Source organism: Aquila chrysaetos, chromosome 5, assembly GCF_900496995.4.
Source record: "Aquila chrysaetos chrysaetos chromosome 5, bAquChr1.4, whole genome shotgun sequence".
NCBI classification, from domain to species: domain Eukaryota; kingdom Metazoa; phylum Chordata; class Aves; order Accipitriformes; family Accipitridae; genus Aquila; species Aquila chrysaetos.
Genome location: NC_044008.1, coordinates 16,293,634 through 16,319,731, shown reverse-complemented (window position 1 = coordinate 16,319,731; position 26,098 = coordinate 16,293,634). Strand labels below are relative to the sequence as shown.

Sequence of the window (26,098 nt, the reverse complement as noted above, 5' to 3'; positions counted from 1 at the left end):
ACTCCCTGAGAGCATGGCAGCAGCGAAGCAAAACCCAAACCATGCCAGCTGGAAGCATGGAAGACTTTCTGCTCATAAAGACAGCTGAGGGGGACAGGGGAGCCAGAGGAGTCTGCAAAGGGCGTGCTATGAACGCACCTTATGAAGGTTAAAAATTTCTTCCCCTGTGTTCTCTCTCTTCAACATTGTGTAAGAGCCAAAGATAAAAATACATAATTTTGACCATCTTTCCTGACCCAGAAAATGGTATTTTTCATCTACTATCCCCCCTTTCATAAAATACACATCACATCAACATCAGGGTTTCTGTTTCCCTTGGGACACCTATTCCTTCCATTTTTCCATACTACGCTCACTTTTACACAACATAAATAAACGTGACCAAAAAAAGTCACTGCAATAAACTACTCTTTCCTCTGGAACATCCTTGCATGTGCTGGTTAAGCTAATGACAACGTGTGGTACACGGCTAAGTGGTACTAGCTGTAACAACCAAACCCTCTGTGGAGAGAAAGCCAACAGCAGGTTCAGCTGATCCTGTACTCACTCCACAATGCAGCATCTCACATCTGGAAGTCGATCCCACCTTTTCTTCCATTAGCAACCAGATGTCACACAAGCTTTGTTCCAGGCAGAACAACACGAAGACGCCACACAAGGATTTAAGACACACCAAGCCACTTGGCTCTTTTATGTGAGAATAGAAAATATCATTTAAGTTCTGGTACAGAAAGTCAACTGAGATCAGTATCTCCCACCAGTACAGTCTGTTCCACGTAGGTAAGAAACAAGTGTTACGACGAAGCCCAAAGCAGAACCAGTCCAAGCAGAAGTAGGGAAGAAACCTCAGAGGCAAATGCCAAAGAGAAATAGGAACCAAAACTTTACAGCTTTTGATTTTCTTGCTCACCAAGGACAAGAGCTTCTCAAGTTGCTGGATTTTTAATCAGTGTTTAAAAAAAAACACAAAAGAGAAAACTGCAAATCTGACTGCCAACCCCAAGGACCCGGCTTCCTTCAACTTCTGTCTTTCTCAACAGTCGAACTGAACAAAGGTCTTTCCTCATTTCCCACATTTTATTTACTATTTCATATAATTTCTCAGTTTAGAAAGCCCTTTGCTTTGCATAGCAAATCAGCTACATTATTTACACTGTGCTCATCACCAAGATCTAAGTGTCCTGTAAAGTACATTAACAGAAGTCAGCAAAATCTGACAACATCACAAAGATTTTTATTTTCCATAATTAGTCCTCTCAATTAAAATATTCATTCCATGGTGAGTAAGGCCAGGGTCAGCATCATCTCCTAATATATTATTAAATCAGTTTTGCTGAGAAGGAATCATATTATTAATTTTTTACCCTGGTGGAGTAACTGTTTAACCACAGGTCTATGCCAGTAGTTCAGCAGTAAGAGGATATTTAGTTTCTCAAAGCACCATCTGCATTAATAACATTCATTCTCAGTAGCATATTTACAATATAAAACTGATATTGCTCTCTTCATTTATTTTACAAAACCTTCACGAACAATAAGGATTAATTCTGCAGATCCCTCCTCATCATCTGTCTGCAGCAAAATGATTCAGATTCCCTGAAGTCACCTACTACCAACTACACCGCTCCCTGCCTGGGCTAGCAGACCTCCCAACTGCCCTGAATTCCACATTTCTGCAGTATTTAGCTGAACCAAAGCAAGGCAGCTTCCTGCTCTTTTTCCTCCCCATCTCCAGGATTTACACACCATGGCTTACATACTAGCAGCAGGGGTACAATGAATGTTCCATCAAAGTAATTTCTTTGCCAAGAAAGAGGCATACAAAGATCTCCTGATCTTTCACTAGGGACTCTTGCCTTTTATCAAAACTACAGTCAAACGCCTTATTTAAAAGGCTTTTTATTCAAAGTCAAAAAACTGTGCACACTGGAGCCCTTTCTCAGAGTCCTTGGGCACTTCCACATCAACACCAGAAGCAATATTCTCACTGTTGGTACAGCAGCTGTGTGAAAACACAGGGGAACTCCTCTGCTCTGCATTATGTTTCTTCCACTAAGGAATGGTGGGACTACAGAAAGGCAGCGGCTATGACCAACATTATGGCTTGGGCTCCACCTTACTCCCTGAGTTCTCTCTCCTCTCCCTCTTCTTCAGGATTTTCTAGGATTGCTCCCCACCTCTAATAGCATCTTAGCCCCCGGCCCCACCACTACAAAAGAACAAGAAAACCCAAACCCCAGTTCGTACGCCTAAAAGAAACCCCAGCTCTATTACCATCCCTCTTTGCCTGCTGCCCGGCCCTTCCACAGATCCCACTTGTACTCTTTTCTCCTTGGAGTCTGCTAGCCTTCCCAGGCACAGAACCAAGATCACTAAGATGCTTCAGCGGTCAATGGCAGCCATCACAAAGACGCTCAGCTCGACCATGAATACTGTATTGGCAGCAACGCTCCTCTAATCTCCAGAAGATGGTCCACCTCACTGGTCTCACAACCTTCTATGACTCCATGTGCATTTAGACAAAAAAATTACACAAATTGTTTTGTTGGGGGTTTTTTTTTTTGTAAAGGCTTCATTTTTTGCTGCCCTTCAGCACTGTCTCAGCATATTGCACAATGTTTTCTTTATTATAAAAAAATGTCTTCTGTATCAGGCAGGAAGAAAGTTTTCTCAGGAGGCTAATGCGTACTATTGTCTGTAATTAGAGGTAAGTGGTTGCTTGTGTGGCCATCAGGAAGTGGGACCTAGTCAAACAAAAACAAAGTGTTATTAATGGCTTGCCCAGAAACAGAATCTCCCCACGCTCCCCCAAAACACACAATTCTTTATTCTTGGGCATTTCTTGTATGCCTTTTGCCTGGTCTCCCAAACAAAAATTATACAAACCTGCCCGTCTTCCCTCCTCTCCCCACCCCTCACGTAACCTTGCCAGCTGGCAAACTTCAACCAAATTTGAGGAAAAGGCAGAAGTCTTAAAGGCTACCTACAGGCTTAAATGAGAAAAACGAAACAAAATCAAGTAGTTGCTAGAGGAGCAATCCTACTGATGCCCAGGTGGAAGGAAAGGTAGACTGCTCAGCTCTTTCACGCTGCTTGGGAGCAGCCTGCAGGCTAGTCAGTAGCAACACTGAACGCCTGCAGCATGCAGTGTCTCTTCTTTGGTCAGCAGGCCAAGCAAAAGAATATGTGATGGAGACGGATGAGGCCTGAGAAAACATGTAATTTTTGTAGCAATATGAAAATAAAAAGAATACAGTAAGGACAATGGAGGGAATGTAGCAAAGAAATCTCTAAGGCTCGTTTTCATTAATTCAGCTTCTTATAAAACACCTTGCTTCCTTAAATGTTAGGTTTTCCAAGTATTTTTTAAAAGCTATTGAATCTCTGCTCATACGCATGTCAAAGGGAGGGTTTATTGCAAGTGTCTTAAATTCTGCTGGGACCGAGTCCCAAAGTTGTCCTTATCATCCTTCCCCAGATAGCTGTTCCACTTATTTAATACTCAGAGACTAAGTTTTTCTTACCGATGTGGACTTGTAAGAGCCCAGTCTGAAACGGCAAAAAATAACTTCTGCTACAAATCTTCCAAAGCCATGTAAAATTCCTGCAATATCAAACAAGATTTAAATTGTCACAAGTAGTAAAACTGTAGTATTTACAGAAGTATTACAACAAAACTCTACATGATACTTAATCAGGATACAGTGCAGTAAGCCGGTATGTAAAACACTGAGAAATTAACATAAAAAAGGAAACACCAAGGGCGGGGGGAATTCTAACATTCTGAAATGCCTCAATAAAAGCAAAACCAAAGCTATCCAAGCAAATATAACTCCCTCTGCCCGGCTTTCATGGGTGAAAATACATTCTGTGGGACAGAAATATCTACTTTGAAAGAGAGCTCTTAGTTCGAAGTCTCTTTACTATACTCTCTTCAAGTGAAAGCCAAGAAAAGAAATAACTTGTAATCAAGTCGGGTTAAACCACGACATCAAGATACTCTATTATGTCTTGACTAATAAGTGGATTGTGTCTTTTCAACTTAGTTTATTTTCTTTGAGGGAGCAAATCTTGCAGTACATTAACAAGCTACACAAGGAAAATCTTCCCAATTACTTCAGATGGTAATTTTTCTCAACTTTTGGCACTGATTTAGCACTGGATCCCAACTATAGGAAATACACAGTATATCAGAAGTCAGCATGTGTATGTGTATGTACGTGCCTGTGTATATATATCTCTCTATATATCTATATATATATCTATCTCTGCTCTTCCAGAAGTAAATAAACTATGCTGTAGTTACCAAAAAGGAAACAACTAGCCCTCAGAACAGCAGAAATGGCATACTGGGACACCAAAAATGAGTAGCTTCCATTGCACATTTCAGTGCACACAAACGGGCACTTCGTCTTAAAACCTGCTAGAGGTTCAGGACTCCCCTGTAACTTACCCATAATATAATCACCATGACCAAAAAAAAATTTCTGGTAGAACTTAAGAGGGAAAGCACTGATAGTTACCTGTAGTTGAAAAAATTCCCCCAATAATGCCACAGAGCCTCACTAAGAACTGCCAAAAAGGCATGTGTTCTTCTGTTACCGTCACCATAAGTGAACTGATATCATATTTCATGAATATTCCTGACACTCCATGGCTGCCAGCTGCATGGTTAATTATTCTTTCCTGAAAGAAGAGAGAGAAACACAAGTTAGTCACTTCTGGTTAGTCACAGGGAAAACAATCTTAATAGATGTGATGACAAAGAGCTACTAGGTCAGATTTAGCAATCAACAGAAGACCAGGGAACATCAAGATAACTTTGGCCAGTACTTTCTAAAAGTCAAACATCATTAAATAACAATTTATTTTCCTGGTCACTGGTCTTCTGTACTGCATATCAATGTTCACTATCAGGCTCTGGCACTATACTCTCAAGATTTGCTTACATGGTCCTTTAAACAAGGGTGTTTATAACTAGGTTGCTTTTGGTACCTATAAGGATAAGTGCTACCATCTTGGTCTAGCCCGTGAACTCAAGTGAGTGCACTGGTATAATACAGTGCCCCAACTCTTCCTACTTTATGCGCTACTACTAATTACTTAAATCAGGATGAGACCTTCAGGAGACATTTAAGTTGTTGAACAGCCTTAGCTATGGCAGTTTTCCCTTACTGCATCTGCATCTAAGACTCATCAAGCTGCATCCTCCTTCTTCCTTGGAGCATATCTCTGGATTCACATGCCACAGAGGATTTAATTCCTGGTTCTTAAAAGTATCAGGGAAGACCCTAAACTAGAGTATACCATAATGGAAATTCAGAAGCTTAAATTAAATTAGACCAATGCCATTTTTTTTTGCCTCAGTGCATACTTGCACATATGCCATAATCCATTACTTTGATGGGGAAAAAAAAAATAAAAAGGAAAAAGATCAAAATTTCTGGGGTCTGGAAACTGAATACCAGTATCCAAGCCTCTTTTCAAAATTTTTGTCAGTCAGGTCATTTCAGACAACAGTCACATGGCAAGAAATATACCTCAATAAAAATAATAACTAAGTTGCCATGACTACTCTAAACAGATCAGATGCCTTAGTCCTAATCCAAGAACTTCTACGGTTTCTTCTCATTTGCCCAAATTCTTAAATCAAAAGACCCCAAAGACAAGAGTGAGGCTGCTATAAATCTCTACTTTTTAAAAAAGGTTTCAGGAGAAAAAGCCTCACCACAGTCTTAAGTTTCTTTCAAAAGTTTGCTATCATTTTGTTGTTAGTGAAAGGTGTTGATAAATGCACTGCCAGGTAAGTCTGGCTGAAAATGCACAAGGGCAGCAGCAAAGAACATAACTGACTGAAGACAAACTCAGTCTATCTAGGCTAATAAGAGTAGAGGAGACAGACAAGTAAGACTGAACAGAAAAGTAATATATCACAGTTCCATTTCACCTGTAGATTTAACAGTCTGTGCTCAAAAAACATGCAGAATACAGTACGAAATAAAAAGCTGAATACCACTTTGGAAAATACAGACTAGGCAACTTCTCCAATCAGCTAACGTTGACATAAACCATATTGCTTCCTTTGCTACCAAACTGAAGTAAAAAGAATGCCAGAGTAATGTATCAGTTATGATACCAAGTTATGGAAACTTTGCAATGGTTAAAAAAATAAACAAACTCCCCAACGCAGTACAGAATGCTTTCTATATTTCAAGAGCATGACAACATTCCGCATTAGAGGATGGATGATCAGGCATACTAAGAAAGAACAGAAGACTGAAGGTATTTAAACAGAACCTTGCCATTGGCAAGGGACAAAACATTATTTTTTTGTTTGTTTTTCCTCTATTGTTTCCCTAAGCCTTATCGGTCTATTGAGGTCAAATGGTGAAAAAAGAATACGAAGTTAAACGGAACACCCAAAACTCCACCCTCAAAATATACTTAATTCTTTTTCCGCAAACCATTTTGGTCTGCTTCTAGCTTCTACTGCTGCAGAAGATTTAACTCTTGGTTGCTAAAACCTGCTGCAAATAACTAACCCTGCATCAGATATCTCAGATCAGCAAAGCCTTGCTAGAATTAAATCTTTTTAACATACATAAACACAACAACTCAAACATCAACAATAGTGGAGATGATTCTGCCCACACCTTTCAAACTCTCCTTCCCAGTCTGTTCACCACTGTCAATTAAACCTCACTGTATTCAAGTTTTAGCCATGGCTAGCCGACCACCTTTTTCCAGGTCTGCATATGTGCCTACTCTTATAAAATAAATGGACTAAGTTGTTCGATGTTAACTGTTCTTAATAGCCTTTCCCAGCTCATCTGCTGGGGTATTTGGTTTCCAAATATAAACACGAACAAGCTTTACACACAACAGGGCTACCTACTGAGACAGTGAGAGCAAGGCTCCACTATTCACAAGCTTTTCTCCTAAGCAACCTGTGACCATGTTGCAACTTTCATGAAAAATACATCCCCACAAAAAAAAAAAAAATTTAAAAAAAATCAAAGAGCTAACTAAGACTGCACAGTTAACTGACAGAAACTATCTTTATAGCAGGAGAGAAAAATTTAATACAAGACGAAAAAAATGCAATAAGGAGTAATATAAGCAGTCAACTGATGTCCAGAAGTTTAAGGAGTGCCTTAGTTGTTGCAGAGATTGTGCAGAGAAAACATGAAGCAGATTGCTACACCAGCAGGAGATGGGAGTACGTTGCATTATGAAATTCCTCTTCATTCCTCTCTTTACTCCAACTTTCATGTGTTTTAGAGCGAACCTTTCCCTTCAGTGCTCTGCATGTCCCAAGTTGGACCCCAAGACATCACTTCTATCCTACTTCCCCTAGCTACGTATTTTTCAGAAGCAGCATGGAATTGTGAGAAAATAAATATTTTTCTCCCTTGGAGAACACCACAAACTGTATTACAGTGAACTGCCATTCTAATCTCTGAATTTCCTTTCAAGCCAAGGCTTCCTTCTTACCTCTCACTTTACCTGTCATTTTTAAATTAAACTTTTCGCAAAGATTTTTTTTTTCTTTGGCTTTTGAATAAAAGACCAAAACAGAGTTCAGTATCTGGAAATGAGACATGTAACTGGTACACATAAGGCCTTTTTCTTATTTACAGCAGTCTTTAAAATTAATACCTTATGATTTGCCCATGTACTATGCTGCAATAACTACTTTCTTTATGGATTCAGAATTAAAAGCTTCTCCAAGCCCAGAAGTGGAAGCTCTCTAGTCTGGAGAGTAATCAAAGTTGGTGGTTCAACAAAGGTTAAACAAGACAGCTGAAAGACAGAGATGCTTTCTGTGTGATCAGTTTTTCATACAAACTTCCATTGCTTCCATTTTTTACACTCCACAACCAAGTTAATGACATTCAAGTGAGCTGCGTTTTTTGGTTTGCTTCCCACATGGATAAAAAGCTAATGGTGGATTAAATATTTGTAAAGCTACACACAAGATTACACACCAAAAACTTACAGGATTTCTCCCCCACCACCACTATTAGCATCCAGTGAAGTGGAAATGACTGGGTATCTATCATTAATTCTAATATCAGACTCCAGATCTACAGATGCAAAACACTAATGCAAGATGTTAGCATGTATCACGAAGCATATATATTTTACCATCAGTATTACATTATTCACGGATAAATCTAGTGCACTGGAACGTTCTACAAAGAGTCTCTTCATGCTAGAGGAGTTTTCAAAACCACAGTACGACTAAGTCTTCGTTTCCACATTTGAGCTTTTGTGAAGAACAATCACTGTTAGATTTTTCCCTGCATGTTTTTCTCTTACTTCTACTTACCCTTTCTGTCACTGAAAATTGATGAGTTTCTGCTGAAATTTTATACGTATGGAGTTTGGTTGGCACAACTGTGATAAAATACTGGAACATCTGGTTGTCTAGAAGAAAATAAATCTCACTGTTGAACTAAGTACACAGTCAAAGACCATTTAAGACATTCACAAATAAAACAAATAATATTTATAATAGTTAATCAGCTAAGCCATTTACACTAGGGACATTCTTCATGGAGTCCCAGCACTGCCAAGACTACTTCAGCACCATCTGCATGAACAAAGTTAGTTTCCATGGGCAGGGCCTATATCACATTTGTACTCAGAGAAATTTACATTTTACCCATGTAACAAAAAGATTCATTAAGGTCAGGCCACTCAAAGCTTCAAATGAAATGCATAGATAGTGTTTTCCACGACACTAGAAGTCAGTCACATTTTGCATGATATATACATCTCAACAGTGGTTTGAATAGATTTGAGCCACTGAATTGTCTATACAATGCTGGAAGCCCTTCTAAACTGGTTACAGTTTTTCTCTTGATCAGACAGACTTCTAGAGAATTCTTCTAAAGCAATCAGCACGCTTGTGCATTTATGATTGCTCTGTCTTCGTGCAATTCCCTAAAAGAACAAACACTGGTAGACTGAAGCAACTTGTTTCCACTACACAAAACTATTCTGGCTGGAACAGCTAACAGACTGACTGACTTTGACACAACAGCAGCTTTAGAAGGTTCTGGGGATCACTCCCATGGGGAATGCAAGCCAGAGGATGAGGTATAGGCAGTTCTGTAAAGTAGGTTACTATACTCCTTTACTTACACATGAGGAAACAAAGTGATACACAAACCTTTCCTGTAGTAGCCTCACAAAATGCACTGCGGAAGTGAGAAACCAAATACAGGAATAGAATCCAAGACTCCGGATGCTATTTTTTTTTAAACCAAATCAGACTTATTTTTCCCAGTTACAACAACAATCAGATCTATGAATCTCCACTGTAGCATACTGCTGCAAAATTCTTTGCCATATGTTCAGACATACTGTAACTTCAACATAACACAAATCTGGAAGAAACTGCAAATCAACTTCAGCACAACAGCAAAGTACAGTGATAACCGATATTAAAAAGAAATCATCCATTTAAGATGCCATGTAGGTACCTGAACAGTGCATTGCTTGCTACCACATTTAGTGGGACATGCTGTTTGTAAATCACAACGTTTGTGAAACATGGTATTTTAAATGTAATTATTGGAAAAATATAGAAAACAAGATGCTTTTTTAAACACACAACACTTACGATCTGATGCTATTTTTTCTGTTCCATCCAAAGGATTAATAATTCCTGGAATAAGCTCTCCAAATGACAAATGATCTATTCTGTGAGAGAAGTTATAGGCTGAAAGACAATACAAAGGAATGAAACAACATTTTTACACTATAAGATTCTGTACTCTTCTCAGAGAAAAAGATGCACCCATTTCTCACACTGGAAAATGCATTAGTTAGAATATTTCAAACTCTGATGTGCATTTCATTGGCTTTGTGCCTGTGACTATATCAATACATCTACGTACATGTTTCAACCAAAACTCAAATCCAAAATATTTAACAAAGAAATTCAATTTCTCTAGAAAACAACTTCTAAAACAAATTATAACTCTATCTGTATCAACCCTGGAGCTGAAGAGAGTTAAAATTTCATGACAGGAAATTTCTAGCTGGCCAAATACTGAAGTTATCCTACAGTTCAGGTTCTTGTATGTAATGGTATTAAAAAGACTAAAATTTCATAAATTAAATGTACAGAGAAAGCATAAGGCAACTACCAAGTTACTACATTGCCTGGTTTTGCAAAGGTATTTAAGCTCTATAATATTATACACTTGTGTTGACGTAAATTCATGGGCAGACATTTGGAGGTTTAACCAATACCAAGTTCATTTTTCACAGTAAGTCTACCCTTGCCTCACATTAAGTACAGTAGCAACACACATTCAGTACCTAGACTCATAACCTAAAAATGAAGTTTCTAAGGACAAAGGTCAGAAATTTTTAACCTCATAAAAACAGATTTTGCAGGAAATACGTAGTTTGGACTGAAATACAGGAATTTTGTATGGTATCTTGTGTTACACCAAAATACATCCCAGATTCCTGTGTTATCATTACTGTAGAAGCCACCTAAAGATAATACTAATAGTGTTAAATGTATGAAAGTAAGTCACTACTGAGTCATAACATTGCAAAGAATATTCTTCACTTTCTTCTACAATGCAATTGCCCAGTTAGAACGTCTTTACAACAGCGACCTATGTTAACATATGAATTAGGAGACTGTCTGAACAAAATGATGTTCATTCGCGTGGAGATGATATAAAGAACTTACACTCGTGGCTTACAAGGGCTGCCAAGTGTGCATGGCCTCGAGGGTGTGGAATTGCCCTAAAGAAAGCAAGATATGTTTCATGAAAAATTTGTTTAATGAATCCACACAAAAGACACAGTTTTCCTAAGCAGAACTATGTAGAAAAATTACCCCTCCTCCTCTATTGCAATAAATACTTTACATATATAAAAAAATATGTGCATATATATAACATATATATGTTTAAATATATATGTTTTACAAACTTTATACATATATATAAAAGTCGTGTGTATCTATATTAAAAATAAATAAATAAATACATTTTTATTACTGCTGAGTACAGACAGCCTGAATTACAAGGTACAGCAACATCAGACTCATGAAAACCCTCTTACACAAAATTAGTGTCTTGCATTTTCAGAAATGTCAAAAACACATCAAGTCACTAGGCTACTAGAAGAGCCACCAAGGCCTACCACATGAAAAGCTGCAGGACTGCTCAAGTGACTAATGAAAACTTTACTGTACTTGTTCTATGACTAAGCAAGTTAACTATGCTCTGCATTTACTCCCTGACTAAGCAACTTCAGGTCTGGACATTTGTTTGTAGACCTGCAAAGAAAGTACAAAGCAGAGGCTGGTAGCAGTGTGAAAAGGGAGAAAAATGTGCAACTCTATCTGGAAAGCAAAACATTCTCTCAGCCACACTTCATCCCTACCAGTCCAGCCAATAATGCAGGAAACTTTCCCTACTTAGCTTAAGTTAAATCATTACCAAATGCATGCAAGTTTTGGACAAATAGAAGGTGGAGAAAGACAATGAGATCAGTCAAGATAGGACTACATTAAATAACCAGGCAATAAGGTACAAAGGCAGCCAGTAAAAAAAGCCATAAAAAAAACCACCTACAAGCAGAGAAAGCGCAACTTCACAGAAGTACAAACGTAATGATGAGCTAAAGGAAGCAAAGGAAAGCAAAATTATTCAGGGGTGCAGAACTAGAGACAGGAAGAGAGAAGCGATAGCAGTACAGATGAAAGGCTGAAATGATCAGCTCTGAAAAGGGCTTAAGAAGTTGGACATGTATGGGCAAATCAGAGAGGTGGTACAAGACCAGACAGAAGTGGCATTTGGAGAAATATCCACACAAAGACAGCAGCTGGAATTACGTATGGATAAATTAGAGAGCACAGATTGCATGCCAAGATCTCTGGTGACAAAGGTGGCAGGAAGACAAGTGAGGACAGCAGAGCTGGAGAGCACAGAGAGAAGTTAACACAAGTTTGTATGCAGCGTATATAAGCTAATACCATTGCCGAAGCGCGTCAGAAAGTCTCTCTGCAAATCAAGATGAACTGGCATTTAGCTCTCTATGGTTCTATAATGACATTATCTCAGCATTGAAATGGCACGTATCTACACTTCATCCATGTTAGTGAACTGTACTAATAGAAAGGAGAAGTTTGGACACGCCCAAAGAACGGAGGCAAGTACATACAAGCAGTCCACTCCACATCATACACTTACAGAGGACTTATTTTCAAGAGTTTTCATCCTGTAAGACACTGGAATTCACAACCACTACACTGCATACAACAATGCACTGCACTGCACTGCATTGTTTTAGTAACTTATGAAGAAATTTGTTTTTAACTGTGCAAGAAAAGATACCACATGGAACATAATACCAAGCATGTACAGGGGAAGGTTAATAAAAGTCATTAACTCAAAAGTGTAAAAGCATACACACACATATACATGCATGCACTGTACATAATGCAGAAATCAATTAATTTGTTTTTTATTTTCAGGAATTGAACAGAACATACTTGCCCACAGTTATGTGAAAATTCCCTGCCACTTTATTGACATAGAGATGACCATGAATTCTGCATGCATCTGGAGACTGTAATGAATTATCTTCCCTGTTTAAACAAAAACAACATAAAGAGTACTTGAGAATATTCACTGTCTAACAGAAATAACAGCAGTACAGTTAGATTTCTTTTTCCTAGCATAAAGATACAGCATTATCATCTACCTCTCCTTATTGTATTCTTCTGGAATTATAGCAGGGATCATGGAAGGAAGAGAAATTAATAAAGGTCAGTCTGATAAAACCAATAAGCTTTCGTTCGTACTTGTATTCAGAGATCTGGCCTACAAAACTAACTTACGATACCTGAACACGTGAACAGAAAACATAAGACCGTAAGTATACCTTGCTGCCCTGGGCATTTTTTTTTTTTCAATTACTTCTACCAAAAGTGGTTTGTTGGAAAATTTTTAATGCTACAATGAACAGAACAAAATATATTAGTCACATTAACAACAATGTAGCAAGAACAGCTTTCAACATTTATTTTTTATGAAACCTTCCTCTTCCCACACTTGTTGGGATGTCCACAACTTGGAACATATTTCCAAATCTGCTCCTTAGAGGGAAATAAAAAAAATAAATACAATTTTTTAAACACATCTCAAGCATAAATGCCATCTCAAATACTGCACTAACAAGTATCACAGAGGCACAGAAGGACTTAATGAATCTGAAGACATCGACTAAATGAGAAAAAAGATTTTTCTGAGCCCTCTTCAGCCTTGCCTTAGGAAGAAAGGATGCATTTATTCCTCAAACAAGGAGATTACAACATGGAAAGTGCATACAGCAGTTTTGGTGTTTGTTTTGTTTATGGCTTGTGTGGGGTATTTTTGTTTGTTTGTTTGTTTGTTCTTAAAGAGAAAGGAATTTCAGCTTTTATGTAGAAAGTGTTTTCCCCTTGGGGGGAACAGTGGGGGAGAAAATATCACATAGCATCTAGATTCAGGCAGACCAAGCCTTTTATGCATTAGTCTCCCAGCATTTTGTGAGTAGTTGGAATAAAGCATAAACAGCAAGTTTTCTCCACACAATTTTAACAGTGCTATCTTCAACCAAGGCATTTACTAACAAAACACATTTTTATTCAAAGGTTGAGTCTTTTAAAATCATAAAGTATTAAGTCACAGTTAATAGCAGGACTTTTAAAAAAAGTTGCTGGACAGAAAAATATTCTTTCATTTAAAAAAAGACTTCTTGTTTAGTATTGCTTTGGCATTACTAATTCACATTAAGAAGGAAGCATCAGATAAAATGGACTAAAAAGGTATGTGTGTATATTTATGTGTGTGTCTGTATTACGTACACATACATACATATAAATACACACATAAAACCTGGAAACCTTCTCCAGTTTAGAAACCCCAGAGGTTTTCATAAAATAACAGCTCTCCAAAGCAAGCATGAAGCATTCTATTTTAAAATGCAATAAAAAGCAGTAAGGTCTTCTTTTCTTACAACCTTATCTTCTGGGGGAAAAAAAAAAAATCATAACCACAATAAAATGTGAAGTCTAATTAAATAGGGTGGGGGGAATGACAACACAACATCCCAATTTTTCTTACCGAGGTGGCAGTGCTGTAGAAGCACTTTTAAAAGCACTTTTGAATATCACATCTTGAAGAGAGTGCTCTTCCTGTAGCCTACTCTGAATTAGCTGCAGCATCCTAAAGATTACACAGACATGTGTGAAAGCATGCAACAGCAAAACAAAAAGTAACTTCACAATTAATTATCAGCTTCAGTTCCAGATTATACATTGAGAAGTTAGAAAGGTTCATGTCAATATTAAAGTGTTACATTAAACTTTGAGAATGATATTTTATACAGAGCCTAAAGCTTTGGTGTTCACAGCAGTGTGTAACCAAAATACTGAAACTAGCCAGAATCCCAAATAAGCTTCAGATTCTATTACCAGACTATCAGTATAGCAATCACACGTAACCAAGCTATTCATGTTTAAATGATAACAGCGTGTCATTATACAAAAGACTCAAACTCCTTTGGCTTTGCAAGAACATGCCAATTTGTTACTATGGTTCAGCTTTGACATTTAGATACCAAGCTATCTGTGTTACGCACCTGAACCCATAATTAAAACTTGTGCTACCAAGCATTTTTTTGGAAACATATTTGGGTGAGTCCATACATCTCTGCTTGCAACTGCAGGACCCAATTCCACAAATAAGTCCAAAGCCAATTTTTTTCCATAACAGAGATCTCAAATCATGAGAAAAGCAAAGTAAATTAGTATCTTTTTACAGGTTTGCACTCTTAAAAGCAGGAGCTGTTAGACCCAAAATGTAGTTCTGTCATGTGACTCTGGTGTACCTCAAAGTCACTTCCAATACAAATAATACAAACCATAGGCATGCATCTCAGTGCTTTACCTTTGCCATTCTTTCTGTTGTGGGCTGAGATCAAATACTACCTGAAAACAAAAATACACAACTAATAAAACATGCAGGAAGCACTGAAGTCCCATTCATGAAACCCTGAAAAGAATTGGGGTGTGGGAAGGGGTGGGGAGTTATAATCAACTTCACGCTTGGTACCACATACTGAAGTTTATGAAAGGACTTCGCACTTTAAATAATACATTTAGTGTTCAAGTATGGACATTTCTGTCCCTTCCCCCCAAGAATTATTCTCGTTTGCATTCATAATTTCAGCATCTTTTCCTAAAGCTCTCATAACTCGAGTCAGCAGTCTCTGCCCTTCTATCCTTTGACTAACATGGGCAAGAAGAAGCAGTGAGCGTAAAATTTAATTCTAAGTGATATAACTGACATGCATGGTTTTGATGCAAACAGCAATGAAACAAGCAGAGGAGCAATCTTTGAAAGGCAAGGGTCCAGGTGCAGATTTTTTATTTCTAGGGTCATCACGCATTAAGTGCTTCTTTAAGACAAGCTATCAGACCTGCTGTACTTCAATCCGCACAAGAATATCACCAGTAACATCTGCGCACCAAATTCAAATCTATGTAGTGTTAACACTGATGTAGTCCAGACAGTAAATTCAATTGCAATTAATGCTTAAACCTACCCAGAGCTATGGCCAAAAGAGTTAAGTACAGGAAGTTTCCTCTTTCTAAGATTATAATCACTGGGGCAACTGCTAGCATGCAGCAGCTACAGCAGCGCAGAGATGACTGTCCAGACAAAAAGAGGAAATGTTCCAAGGAGAACAAACAAAAACAAGCTCCTTCCCCTTCCCGAGCACGTCCCTCCATTCAGCTGTCTCCTCCCGCTCACACACACGAGTAGGAATTTGGACAAAACTCCTATAATTTGGAATATGGTTCAGTTATTAGAGAATGTAATAATTACAGCAGGAAGTTACATTCTCTAATAGGTTTTCTGTAAATGATAAATTACTTTCGCACAGCATAATCACTTCAAAGCTTATTGTATTATGCAAGCAAAACCACTTGAAGAATATAGGCTTACACAGTTCCAGAGCCTTCAGTTCACAATACAGAAATTAAAAGGATACTAACCCAATTTATGATCTTTAATGCCATTCCATATTATAAGGATATCATGGTGACTTTCTACCCCTTTTTAGAATCATAGTATTCTTCTAGTTAAAAAGCAGTTACATCAATTCTATTTTTATGAGAGCTCCGATAGTTCTCCTTCCATATCAAATACTGTTAGCATTTATCCCTAGAATTTGCACATATAAAAATAACTAGCTGTAGAAATCACTAGCTTGTTAAGAACCACTGATCTGGGAATCTGCTGTATTCAAATCTGCTGTATTTGCACAGAGTGAACATGCAGAAATCCCAATGCTAGCCTTTTTCCCTAGCAGATTCCTGGAGTAAGCGCTGCAGACCTCACTCAAGGATCAGACAATACTTGGGGAGGTTCTGTGCAGACCAGTTGTGGGGAAAAAAAAAACCAAACATACAAGCAAGCAAGCCAGCCCAGCTGCGGTCCACACCAAGTAAAGAGCAATTTCCTTTTCAAATAAAAAGGTAAGAATCAACTTACTGGTTCATAGATTAGCCCATCTGCAGAGGCAACCATTGTTTCTGCTAAATCCAGAACATCAGCCCCCACATCTATTTTAAACAGGGAGAAAAATATTAAGAGTCATATAGATGATCATAAACAAACAAAATGTTCAAGTTGAAATGAATTTTCACAGTACAGTGGTAAACTTTGAGTGTAAGTTACTGTTCCTTGTTAACAAAGTCCAAACCAAAAGATAAACAAATCTGGCAAGAAGCAGATTTCTGGGAGGTAGGGGGAAACCACAGAATCCTACTTTTCAACCTATCATATCAGAGTATCATCAACCGATGCACAGTCACCAGAAACAAACTTTTCAGATTTGCAGTATTTTCTCACTGACATAACACCTTCAGAGATGTTGTATGAACCACGGGATCTGCTATGCATAAATACTTTTTCCTGTTTCATAAGCACTGAATCCAAAACAAAACTAGTCAAAACAGAGGATAAAGTTTGGTTTTTTTCTCAAATAAAAAAAATTAAAACCAGAATTTTCAATTTTTTTTATGCTAACTGGAAAATAATTGTAAAAGATTAAAATAAATTTTAAGAGTAAGATGGGAGAACTTTTGAATTAATACTTGTGAGACAAACACAAATTGTGTGGTACTGATGTACCATACAATTAATGCAAGGTTTAGCCTAGCCAAAAAAGTGAGTCTTGAAGATTTGCTTGTATTCCTGGTAGTAGTAGTAGTATTCTCCCTCTTTCTCAGTCCAGGACAACCAAAACTAGTCCATACAAATAATGGTTCATTACCTAAATGACATCAAAACAATAGTAAGCATTGCCTTTAAATGGGAAGGCATCCATATGTTCATCAGGAGGATGAAATTACCTGATGGGTCCAGTATTGTTAAACAATAGACTGTGTTAATATTGGCCAAGTTCATAAATAAATAAAAGTTGTGATAAATTCCTGCTGCTGAGTTGTGTCTCTCGATGAGCTTTTAGAATATTCCAGCTAGAGAGAGACGGGAACAACACATCCTTTTTTTGCCGACAGACAAAGCAAAGTTCTGCAAGACGCGAATGAGATGGCATAAATACTTTTCTTCACATCTCCTACCAATACTTTCAGTGAGTTATATGCCATCAAGATCACTACATACCATCAAGATCAGAAGAAATCTCACTCCTTGAATATTCTGAACAATATCCAACTATATTGCAAGCAAATGCATACTCTGAAGAGCCTTTAAAAGTGTTTTAAAACTTTCACTGATAGAATACTTACATTGACACCTCATGGCAACTGTAATATCAATATTGATTCTTAATTTACTGGAAAGAAAAAAAAGGCAAAAAGCTAGTAAGTAACATTGTGTACAAGTATCAATTGATATATTACCAAAATTCTCAGATTACTTGCAGAAACACAGTCAAATAACAAAATTTACACCACTAAATATAAACTTAAGCTGTTTACAATTTGGGTGAACCAAGACGGACTTTTAGTTACTCAAGTACTGATGACCACTCATAACTTAAGAGATACAAGCATCAGATTTCCCTGTTGAATTTTACAATGAAAATCCTAATGGATTTTTTGGAAATATTACTGGCCCAAGAGTTTGTCAGACTCTTATTAAGAATATACAGTTTTCAATATTTTACACATATTTTTTTTGCCACACAACTGCAACAGTGCAATAAATTCCACAGAATGCAGTGGATCAGGACAATGTAGGAGTTACAAAATCTAAAACTGAGTAAATATTTGAGCACCTTCCTCCTGTTTTCTCTTTAAGACAGGCCATTGTACTTCCAATCCTAATCAGAATTCCTCAGGACAGTAACATTCAGGATCAGGCTGAGAAGTTGCTAAAACCAGTTCCCAGAAAATGCTGCCATGCCATAAGGATTGCTGGTTTTGCTAGCACTGCTTCTGGAAAAAGCTCTTTTCTCAAAAATGCTCCCATACTACAATAGCAAAATGCCTTGTATGTCAAGATCTTTATCCTGAATGTTTCCATAACGAGGGGAGGTAAAACATAGTTCCTCTCATCAGGAGAAAAAACAAACAAACAAACAAACAAAACCCCCCAAAACAACACCCCAAAAAACTCCATCACACTACAAGTCTGATTGTGTGGCATTCCCCAATATTCTGCGTATTTCCTACTGGTTAGTGTTAGTTTCACATAAATCATTTAAACTGTAATGAATAAATCCCTTCACTATAGTCATACAGTCCTATCACTTCCAGGGAGCTTCTTCTGGGAACTTAGATGACGACATAAATCATGTAAGCAAGGGATTCAACATTGGCTCAACCTGGGATCAGACATGGTCAGTAGACAGGACAAAAACAGTTAAAGTGATACCAATCTCCATTGGTTTCAATTGTCACAGAGCTGCAAGCTGAGTTATTAACCCACAATCAAACTGGAAAATCTGCAGCAGGACATCTCCCAAGTCCCATAATAGTCTCTTAACCACTACACTATCCTTTCTGTGTGATAGCTTCACTAGGGAAATAGCCTACTTTAGCAAAGACCTAAATGTGAAACTCCCGTCTGTCTGAATGGATTTACTCTAACTTGAGTTTTTGATGCATCTCCATTAAATTTCTCATATTTTTTATTTTTTCATTACAGAAGCCTTTGGTATTTCTGACGTACAAGTCATCCAATTAATATACATAGCTTTAGCTTGTTACCATAGCAACTAGTCAAACAGCTTTTAAAGTTATTTCAGTTCCAGACGCATGATATTTAAAGGTGTTCAGTGCACAAAGTCTCCATTAACTTCGCATGGACTCATGGGTGCCTGATCATGTCAGGAAGAAAGTCAAATGCAGTCCAGACAAGCACACGAAACCAACAGCAAATATATCTTCAGCCAATCTTGGAGGCCGTAACTGGAGACAAGATCAGTAGCAATCTCTAGATAATCTAGTCAAAGTTATGAGTGCTTAAAGGTTCACCTCCAGCAGCACAACGTATAATGGCAATATACAACTGTATAAACTAGAAGTATGCATCATGCAAATGTGGTGGGTTTACATAGCCAACATGGAGTTACATATTACAATGTCCTCTGAACTGTTAGCAAATAATTCCTTAGGGTACTCCGCCAACAAACCTACACTATATTGACTTCGCTGCAGAAATCTCAATTTCTCTTCTTCATAGATTCCAGAAAAAAAACCAAAACAAATGAATCAACAGAAGAAAAATGAAGTCCCTTTAGTATTTCATTTTTAATTTCAATCATAAATTGCTCGCAAGTCACATAAACGTTTTAAATCTATTCTGTCCTGAGATGCAGAAAACTTAAATTTTAAAAGGAATTATAATAAATATTACCTAGTAAAATCCTTGTCTACTTCATATTCGTATTTCATCCATGTGTCCCGATACACCATGAACTCCATTATAGTCAGGAAAGCTATCGTTGTAAATGCTATCAGAGAAACTGAGTGGTCAAAAGAAAAAAAAAAAAAAAAGTTTAGATTGTGAGAAATATTATTCAGATACATAAGCAGAACAAAATTCTAACATTCCAGAATCTCAGCATTACCAGTACAACACTAGTATCTTTGATTTATAAATCCATAACCTGCTCTTAGAAAAATGTTTTCATTTCTACATTATTTGCTTTTACATAGGAGGGGGAAAGAACAAGTCCTACCTTTGCATCAAGAAAGAACTTTTTACATTTAAGTACAGTCAAATACTAGAATGACGAGGAGATTCTGAAACCCCTATATGGAAGATTCAAGAACAGGCTAGATCCAGCTCTGCATGTAAAACAAAATGCCCACAAATCACTGTCAGGGATGGTCTAGGCAAACTCAATCCTAAATTCAAGCATGAAAGAAGGAGAATGGGCACCTTGAAGTCCCTTCAAATCTCCACTTGTCTACAACCTAAGTTATGTAACAAAGTTTTTTATATCTAGTTTTAGAGCCAAGAAACTAGTAGACAAGAGAAATAATATGCATTATATGCACTGTCCAGTTGTAAAATGTGCCCTGATTACATTACTTGTGTCTAGCTGCACAGTCAGGACACCCACCCCAATATTTCAAACACTTCTCCCTCTGGTGATAAGCAACATGTAGCTAGCTATCCATTCTACCAACAGCTAAATAAGTGAAGCACTGATTTGAAAATATTTTTAGGAAGAAAACTAATTGGCATATTTTAAGGGTATATGTGCCTCACTTATCTCCAAAGAACCCTATTCATCACACTTGCAAAGTTGTACAATGCAAAGGGAAGATTATCCTGCTGCACATAGTCAGATGCAGAAAAGTACCTGCTACACCCCTTTTATTAAATCAGGACTTTTGTCAAGTGGAAAAAACTTCAGTTATGGAGCACAGTAGTGATTTGTACAGCTTATTGACAGTGTATGTCTTCCATCTGCATTGTGTAGAGTATTTCTATGGAGTCTGTGAAGGGCAACTTGAGAAAAAACAAGTCCATTGTTGATAGGCTTCAACTCACTACACAGTGGTCTAGAGCCCAGAGGTGGCAGCAGGGATATAAAGGCACTGTCCTACAGGATCAGAAAAGAAACCACTGACCGCTGCATTGATCAGTGACATTTCAAGTTCTAGCTTTCAGCTGAAGCTATGTAAGGTTCATATATATATTATATATATACATATATATATATATATATATGAAAACCTTCATGTCAATGCATACTGTGAAAGCAGATGCACCAGTCAGTTAATTATTCTGGCTATCAATTTCCTTTTGGAGCCCAGCAGGTGAGACTCACCCCAGCTATGCAATAGGAAAGCTGGAACCATACTGTCTATCCAAACACAGGAAACAATTAGAGCCATAGCTGCTTTCTGGGTATTTCTGAGCAAAGGTATTTGTGGATCTGAACAGGAAAATAAAGTCTTGTAGAATTTCCAAAGACAGATCGTCTTTTATGAAGGTTCTCCCAGCCCCAGAGCTGGAGTCTCAGCCTGTTTGAGAGACCGGTACTTCTTTTGCAGTGGGTTTTAAGGCACTGAAAGTCTGAGAATAGAGTCTTTCACTCCAGAAAGTAAGCCTGGCACTGGAATCCTGAATGAAATGGGAATACTACATTAAAATTTTATAACGGCATAGAGTAAGACAATCCTATATTGTAATTTATAAGGTTACTAGGATAAACCAAAGAATGCTAAAGTAACTTCTGGTGTTGAGAAACCTTAAGGCACCCTTCCCCAAAGCAAAGTTCTCACGAAGGATGGTGCTATACTACAAAAAAGGAATTTTTAAGCATTTATTGTTTTTTCTAAGAATTACAACATAAAAACAACTCGCTTTCTCAGGAACTGGGACTAACATTAACAAAGAGTCATTTAATCACCTCTTACAGATTATTTCATATACAATAATCCTTTAATTATTAACATTGCAATTCAGGAAACATAGCAAAGTAATACAGATCCTTGTGATATTTACTTCCACACAAGTGGCGTAATGACTTCAAAGGCTTATCTGTAGTTGCAATTGCTTCTTGTACTTTTTACTCAACTGAGTTCCAGACATAATCACACATGAGAGAGATTTTTGTCCTCCATTTCAAACTAACTGCTAGCAGTTTCCTACTTATCTGAAAACAATTCTAATAGCCCAGTAGATTAAGTCACTATTTCCAGATCAGGCTAACTCTAACCCAACCCAACTTACAGGCACAATTTTCTGTTCAGATACATATACAAAAGGTACTTCTTACAGCTACAGCTTTTTGAGAGAAGCTCAAGGAGCTCAAGAACACTACAAGCACATATGCCCTGGAGTAAAGTGTTTAGTTCTTCAAAGGGCTTTCCTTACTCTTAAAATCAAATACACCTTCAAGACAAAAAGCTTTAGAAAGCTGCTCTTCATCCTGATGCTTAACTTAGCCAGCTCTTAGACACCTCTGGAGAATGATTTTCCACTTTTATGAAAGCATAGAGCTGAATCCAACCTGCATTTCAGCTCATGCTGACACTGTCTCGCCCAGAAACCTGACACAGAGAAAACAGCTTAGTGAGACAACAAATGAAAGTTTTACTACAGCCTTGGCACAGTGCACTTCCAGTTGTAATTGGTTAGAAGTTTTCACAGTGAACCTTTACATTGGTTTGAGTCTCAGTTTTACACAAAAATATCCCTTGAGATGAGAGATGAATGCATCTATTTGGATAAGATACTAGGTCTTTACTTGAAGGAGATGAGCTCTGTCAGTCCACAAAAGAAATCACAAAAACAATTTTGGCTACTTTCAAATGAACACAGATGCCTGTCTTCCTCCTGTTGGAGGTTCTATTCCCAGAGCATGCTAGACTGAGCCAACGGCCAACATGAATCATGTCAGCATCTCAGTAAGGCCTACCTGTGCCTCCGCTCGCTGAAGTCTCCACATAGCTTTCAGGAACCTTTGGAAAGGCATCCAATTCTTTCATCAAATTCAAGGTCTTCTTCCGATTCAGTCGCCTCATCTTCAGCACACTCCTCCACCTCCTCCTTCATATATTCCCTCTGATTTGAGAATAAATTGTTGTGATTAAAATACACAAGCAATATTGCTTAAATCAACTGGCTATAATTATAAAGCAATAACAAGGCAATTAAAATCTAAGAAATACGTTTTCAAGAACCACATGCTAGGCAACGGGATGTTCACTCTTGCTTCAAGAAAAGTGTTAAAATTGGTCTGGACACCGCTGGTTACATTCCAGCCACATCCAGCACATTCACCATTTAATTACTATGACTAATTTCTTTCTCGATTAAATTCTTATTGGTATTGGATATATTGAATTTTAAATTAAAAAAACCAAAAGCAGTCCTGAAGTAAGCTTGCTAAACAGACCTGACAATGCATGGAAGTCACTGACTTAGCAGGGAATATCTAATAGGCTGCGTAAAATCAGGAGGATGTCAAACTGCTCTGGGCTCCTATATTCAGCCAATGTGGGCACATACTACAGGCTAAAGGAAAAAAAAAAAAAGTGCATTTCACATTTTTACAGCTGTAGAATTTTATGGTCATAATAAAATTAGCATTTTTTTCCTCTACAAAAATGCCCCCCAAAGCAAATTAAGCATCAAATCCTAGTTCCATCCTTCAGAATCCTTTTTGTCCATGACATGATCTCTGCTCTGCTTGGAGTCATTAATACACTACACAGCAGGATGCTGAGAGAAGCAGCCTGCCTAGGAAATACTGTCTTAAACTGTTTCAAAATCATGCAAATACACTCACAACCCGGTCCTGCCAATACGCTGCATGTTTTAACAAGTTGGCACTGCTGTTTTCCTTCTGAGGAAACACTGTACTTTGCCCAGAATTTCTGAAGCTATGAAAAACATCATGCATTTACTGTATTCTGAGAATATGTCATATTATCGTCCCCTATTTAAAGACAACAAGGCTGACTACACTGCCAACATGCGAGACAGTCCTTATCATCATCTTGTAGAAAAATCCGTTAACTCACCTCCCCTGTTTCAAGAGCACATCAAGTCTCCAGCATGTCCTAGTGAAGTTACCCAAGAGCTATTCCCTGCCCTGCCCCTTCCTGGTACTGAGCAGCCTTCACACTGTGCAATAACAAAGCAATAGGCTTTACTAGAAATGGAAGTTCACACGTGAAGAATCACGCTCTATGCCTGCAATTTTCTCACTACACAAATGCGCTTCAGACCTTAGTGAGAAGATACAGACTCTGCACTTGGTGGGAGCATCAGTCAAGTCAGCCTGCAGAGACCAACAAAATGATACTTGTGTGCCTTGCAGAGGATTCAAAGAAACCACAGTTAAAGCAGACAGAGAAGATGGGTGCTGGAACAGAATTTTCGTTATACAGCATCAAAAAAAAAAAAAAAAAAAGAATCAGGGAAGCAAGGTCCTGTCCTTTACTACACTACATAATTATGTTTTAAAGAATTATCTCCTCCCCTCAGAGTAGCTTAAGGAAACATTGGAAAACTTCAGAGCACAGATATGGCAAACCAGCTGCTTGGACACAATGACTGGAGCCATAACATTTGTTAGCTCAGAAGAAACCCAGACAGGGTTGCCTGATATCCTACACAGACAGCACCGAAGTCAACTTAGCACCGTTTCAATTTTCCCATGTCTTCTCTGTTACCACATGTGTAGGAGCACACCGTAAAGAGGTACAAGATAAACCTAGATAATTTGAGAGCACTTTACTAAGAAACTTTCTGAATCATCCTGCATCAGTGAGCATGCAGATTTTTGCAATCTAGCTAGAATTATCCAATTCGTTCATTCGTTTCCTTAATCCCACATATACAGACTCACTTTCTGTTACAAACTGAGACAGACCTTCCCCCCTGCCCATCTCGACACACCTACCACAGAAACACAAAGTATAAAATTTGGAATCCATTGCTACGAAAGTAACATATCATAAATCCAAGAGCCAATTATGTAAAAAAAATAATTATTACAAGCTAAAAAAAGGAAAAAGCACAGCGCAAACGCCACTCGAGACCACAGCGCCCGCTCGAAGCGACCACAACCCAGACCCACCTGAGGGGGCTCGGGCAGTTTTCGCTTACTCGGACAAGGTGGAAGCCGAGCCGTTACCGGCGCCGGTGCGCGTCTGAACATCCACTCCCACACCCGCGGAGCGGCCCCACGCCTGAATCCCCTCCCGAGGGCCTCGCACCCAGCGCCGGCCGGCCGGCCGACCCCCGCCCGGCTGCCCACGCCGAGGGAGGCCCCGGGAGGCGGCCGTCAGCTCGGAGCCCACACGCCCGTGCGGGCCGCGGGCGCTCCCGGGCGCCGCCACCGCCGCCGCCGCCGCCGCCCCGAGGCGGGCGCAGGCCCGCAGCCAGGCACCGGGCAGCCGCGGGACGGGCCAGGCCGCGCCGGCCGCCTCGCCCCCGCCCTCCCCTACCTCTCGCTTCTCTCGCCGTTACCCAGCGCCGCGGGCGAGGCCGGAGAAGGGAGGGGAGCCGTGACGCCCTGCTCGGCACCCGCCTCGCTGACCATGGCAGCGCGCGTGGCCCGGGGCGGGCTCGCTCCGACGCCCGGCGGCGGCGGGAGGCACAGGCCGACGGGAGCGGCGGCGGCGGCGGCGGCGCCCCGCCTGCGCGCATGCTCGCCGCCCCACGGGCATGCGCCGCCCGCCGCCGCGGCCCCGGGCAGCCGCGCAGCGGCCCCGGGGAGGATCAGGTCAGCGACCTGGCGAGCGGGCAGAAGGAAGCGAGAATACGTAGGTCTGGAAACCATGGAAGTCGTGCCCCGCCCGTACGGCTCGGAGGGAGCGGCGGCTGCCGTGACGCCCCCTCGCTGCCAGCCCCGGCTGGAGAGCAGAGCCGGGAGCAGCCGCGGGGCCGAGCCCCCCGAAACCGTGGTAAGTTACGTGGCCCGGGTGAAATACGGGCGGCAGCTCCGCGGAGCTTCGTCTGCTGCGGGTGCCTTGGGTTCTCGGGAACTGCAGCTGCCGGCAGCGCTGGGCTCCAAAGCCACCCACGCGGGAATAGCCAAACAGAAGGAACGTACTGCTCCGAGG

At 39.3% G+C, this 26,098-nt stretch overlaps 1 protein-coding gene across 5 annotated transcripts; it reads right to left on the bottom strand.

The window, feature by feature from the left end:
• Nucleotides 1-661: 661 nt before the first annotated feature.
• Nucleotides 662-25,669, bottom strand: ERGIC2 (ERGIC and golgi 2). 5 transcript variants are annotated; one of them, XM_030014739.2, is made up of 16 exons: nt 25,481-25,669; nt 23,422-23,540; nt 22,942-23,087; nt 19,920-20,028; nt 17,846-17,892; nt 16,584-16,654; nt 14,973-15,013; nt 14,148-14,249; nt 12,533-12,628; nt 10,721-10,776; nt 9,632-9,730; nt 8,333-8,430; nt 4,524-4,686; nt 3,525-3,604; nt 2,988-3,206; nt 2,607-2,744 (listed from the first exon to the last, which is right to left on the bottom strand). In XM_030014739.2, exons 3-15 carry the CDS (start codon nt 23,045-23,047, stop codon nt 3,027-3,029), a joined length of 1,248 nt encoding a protein of 415 aa, XP_029870599.1. In that variant the 5' UTR covers nt 23,048-23,087; nt 23,422-23,540; nt 25,481-25,669; the 3' UTR covers nt 2,607-2,744; nt 2,988-3,026. The 5 variants fall into 5 exon arrangements, with proteins under 5 accessions (XP_029870602.1, XP_029870599.1, XP_029870597.1 ...); XM_030014737.2 differs by lacking the exon at nt 23,422-23,540; XM_041123267.1 differs by lacking the exons at nt 23,422-23,540; nt 25,481-25,669 and adding an exon at nt 25,140-25,268.
• Between the last annotated feature and the right edge of the window lie 429 nt (nt 25,670-26,098).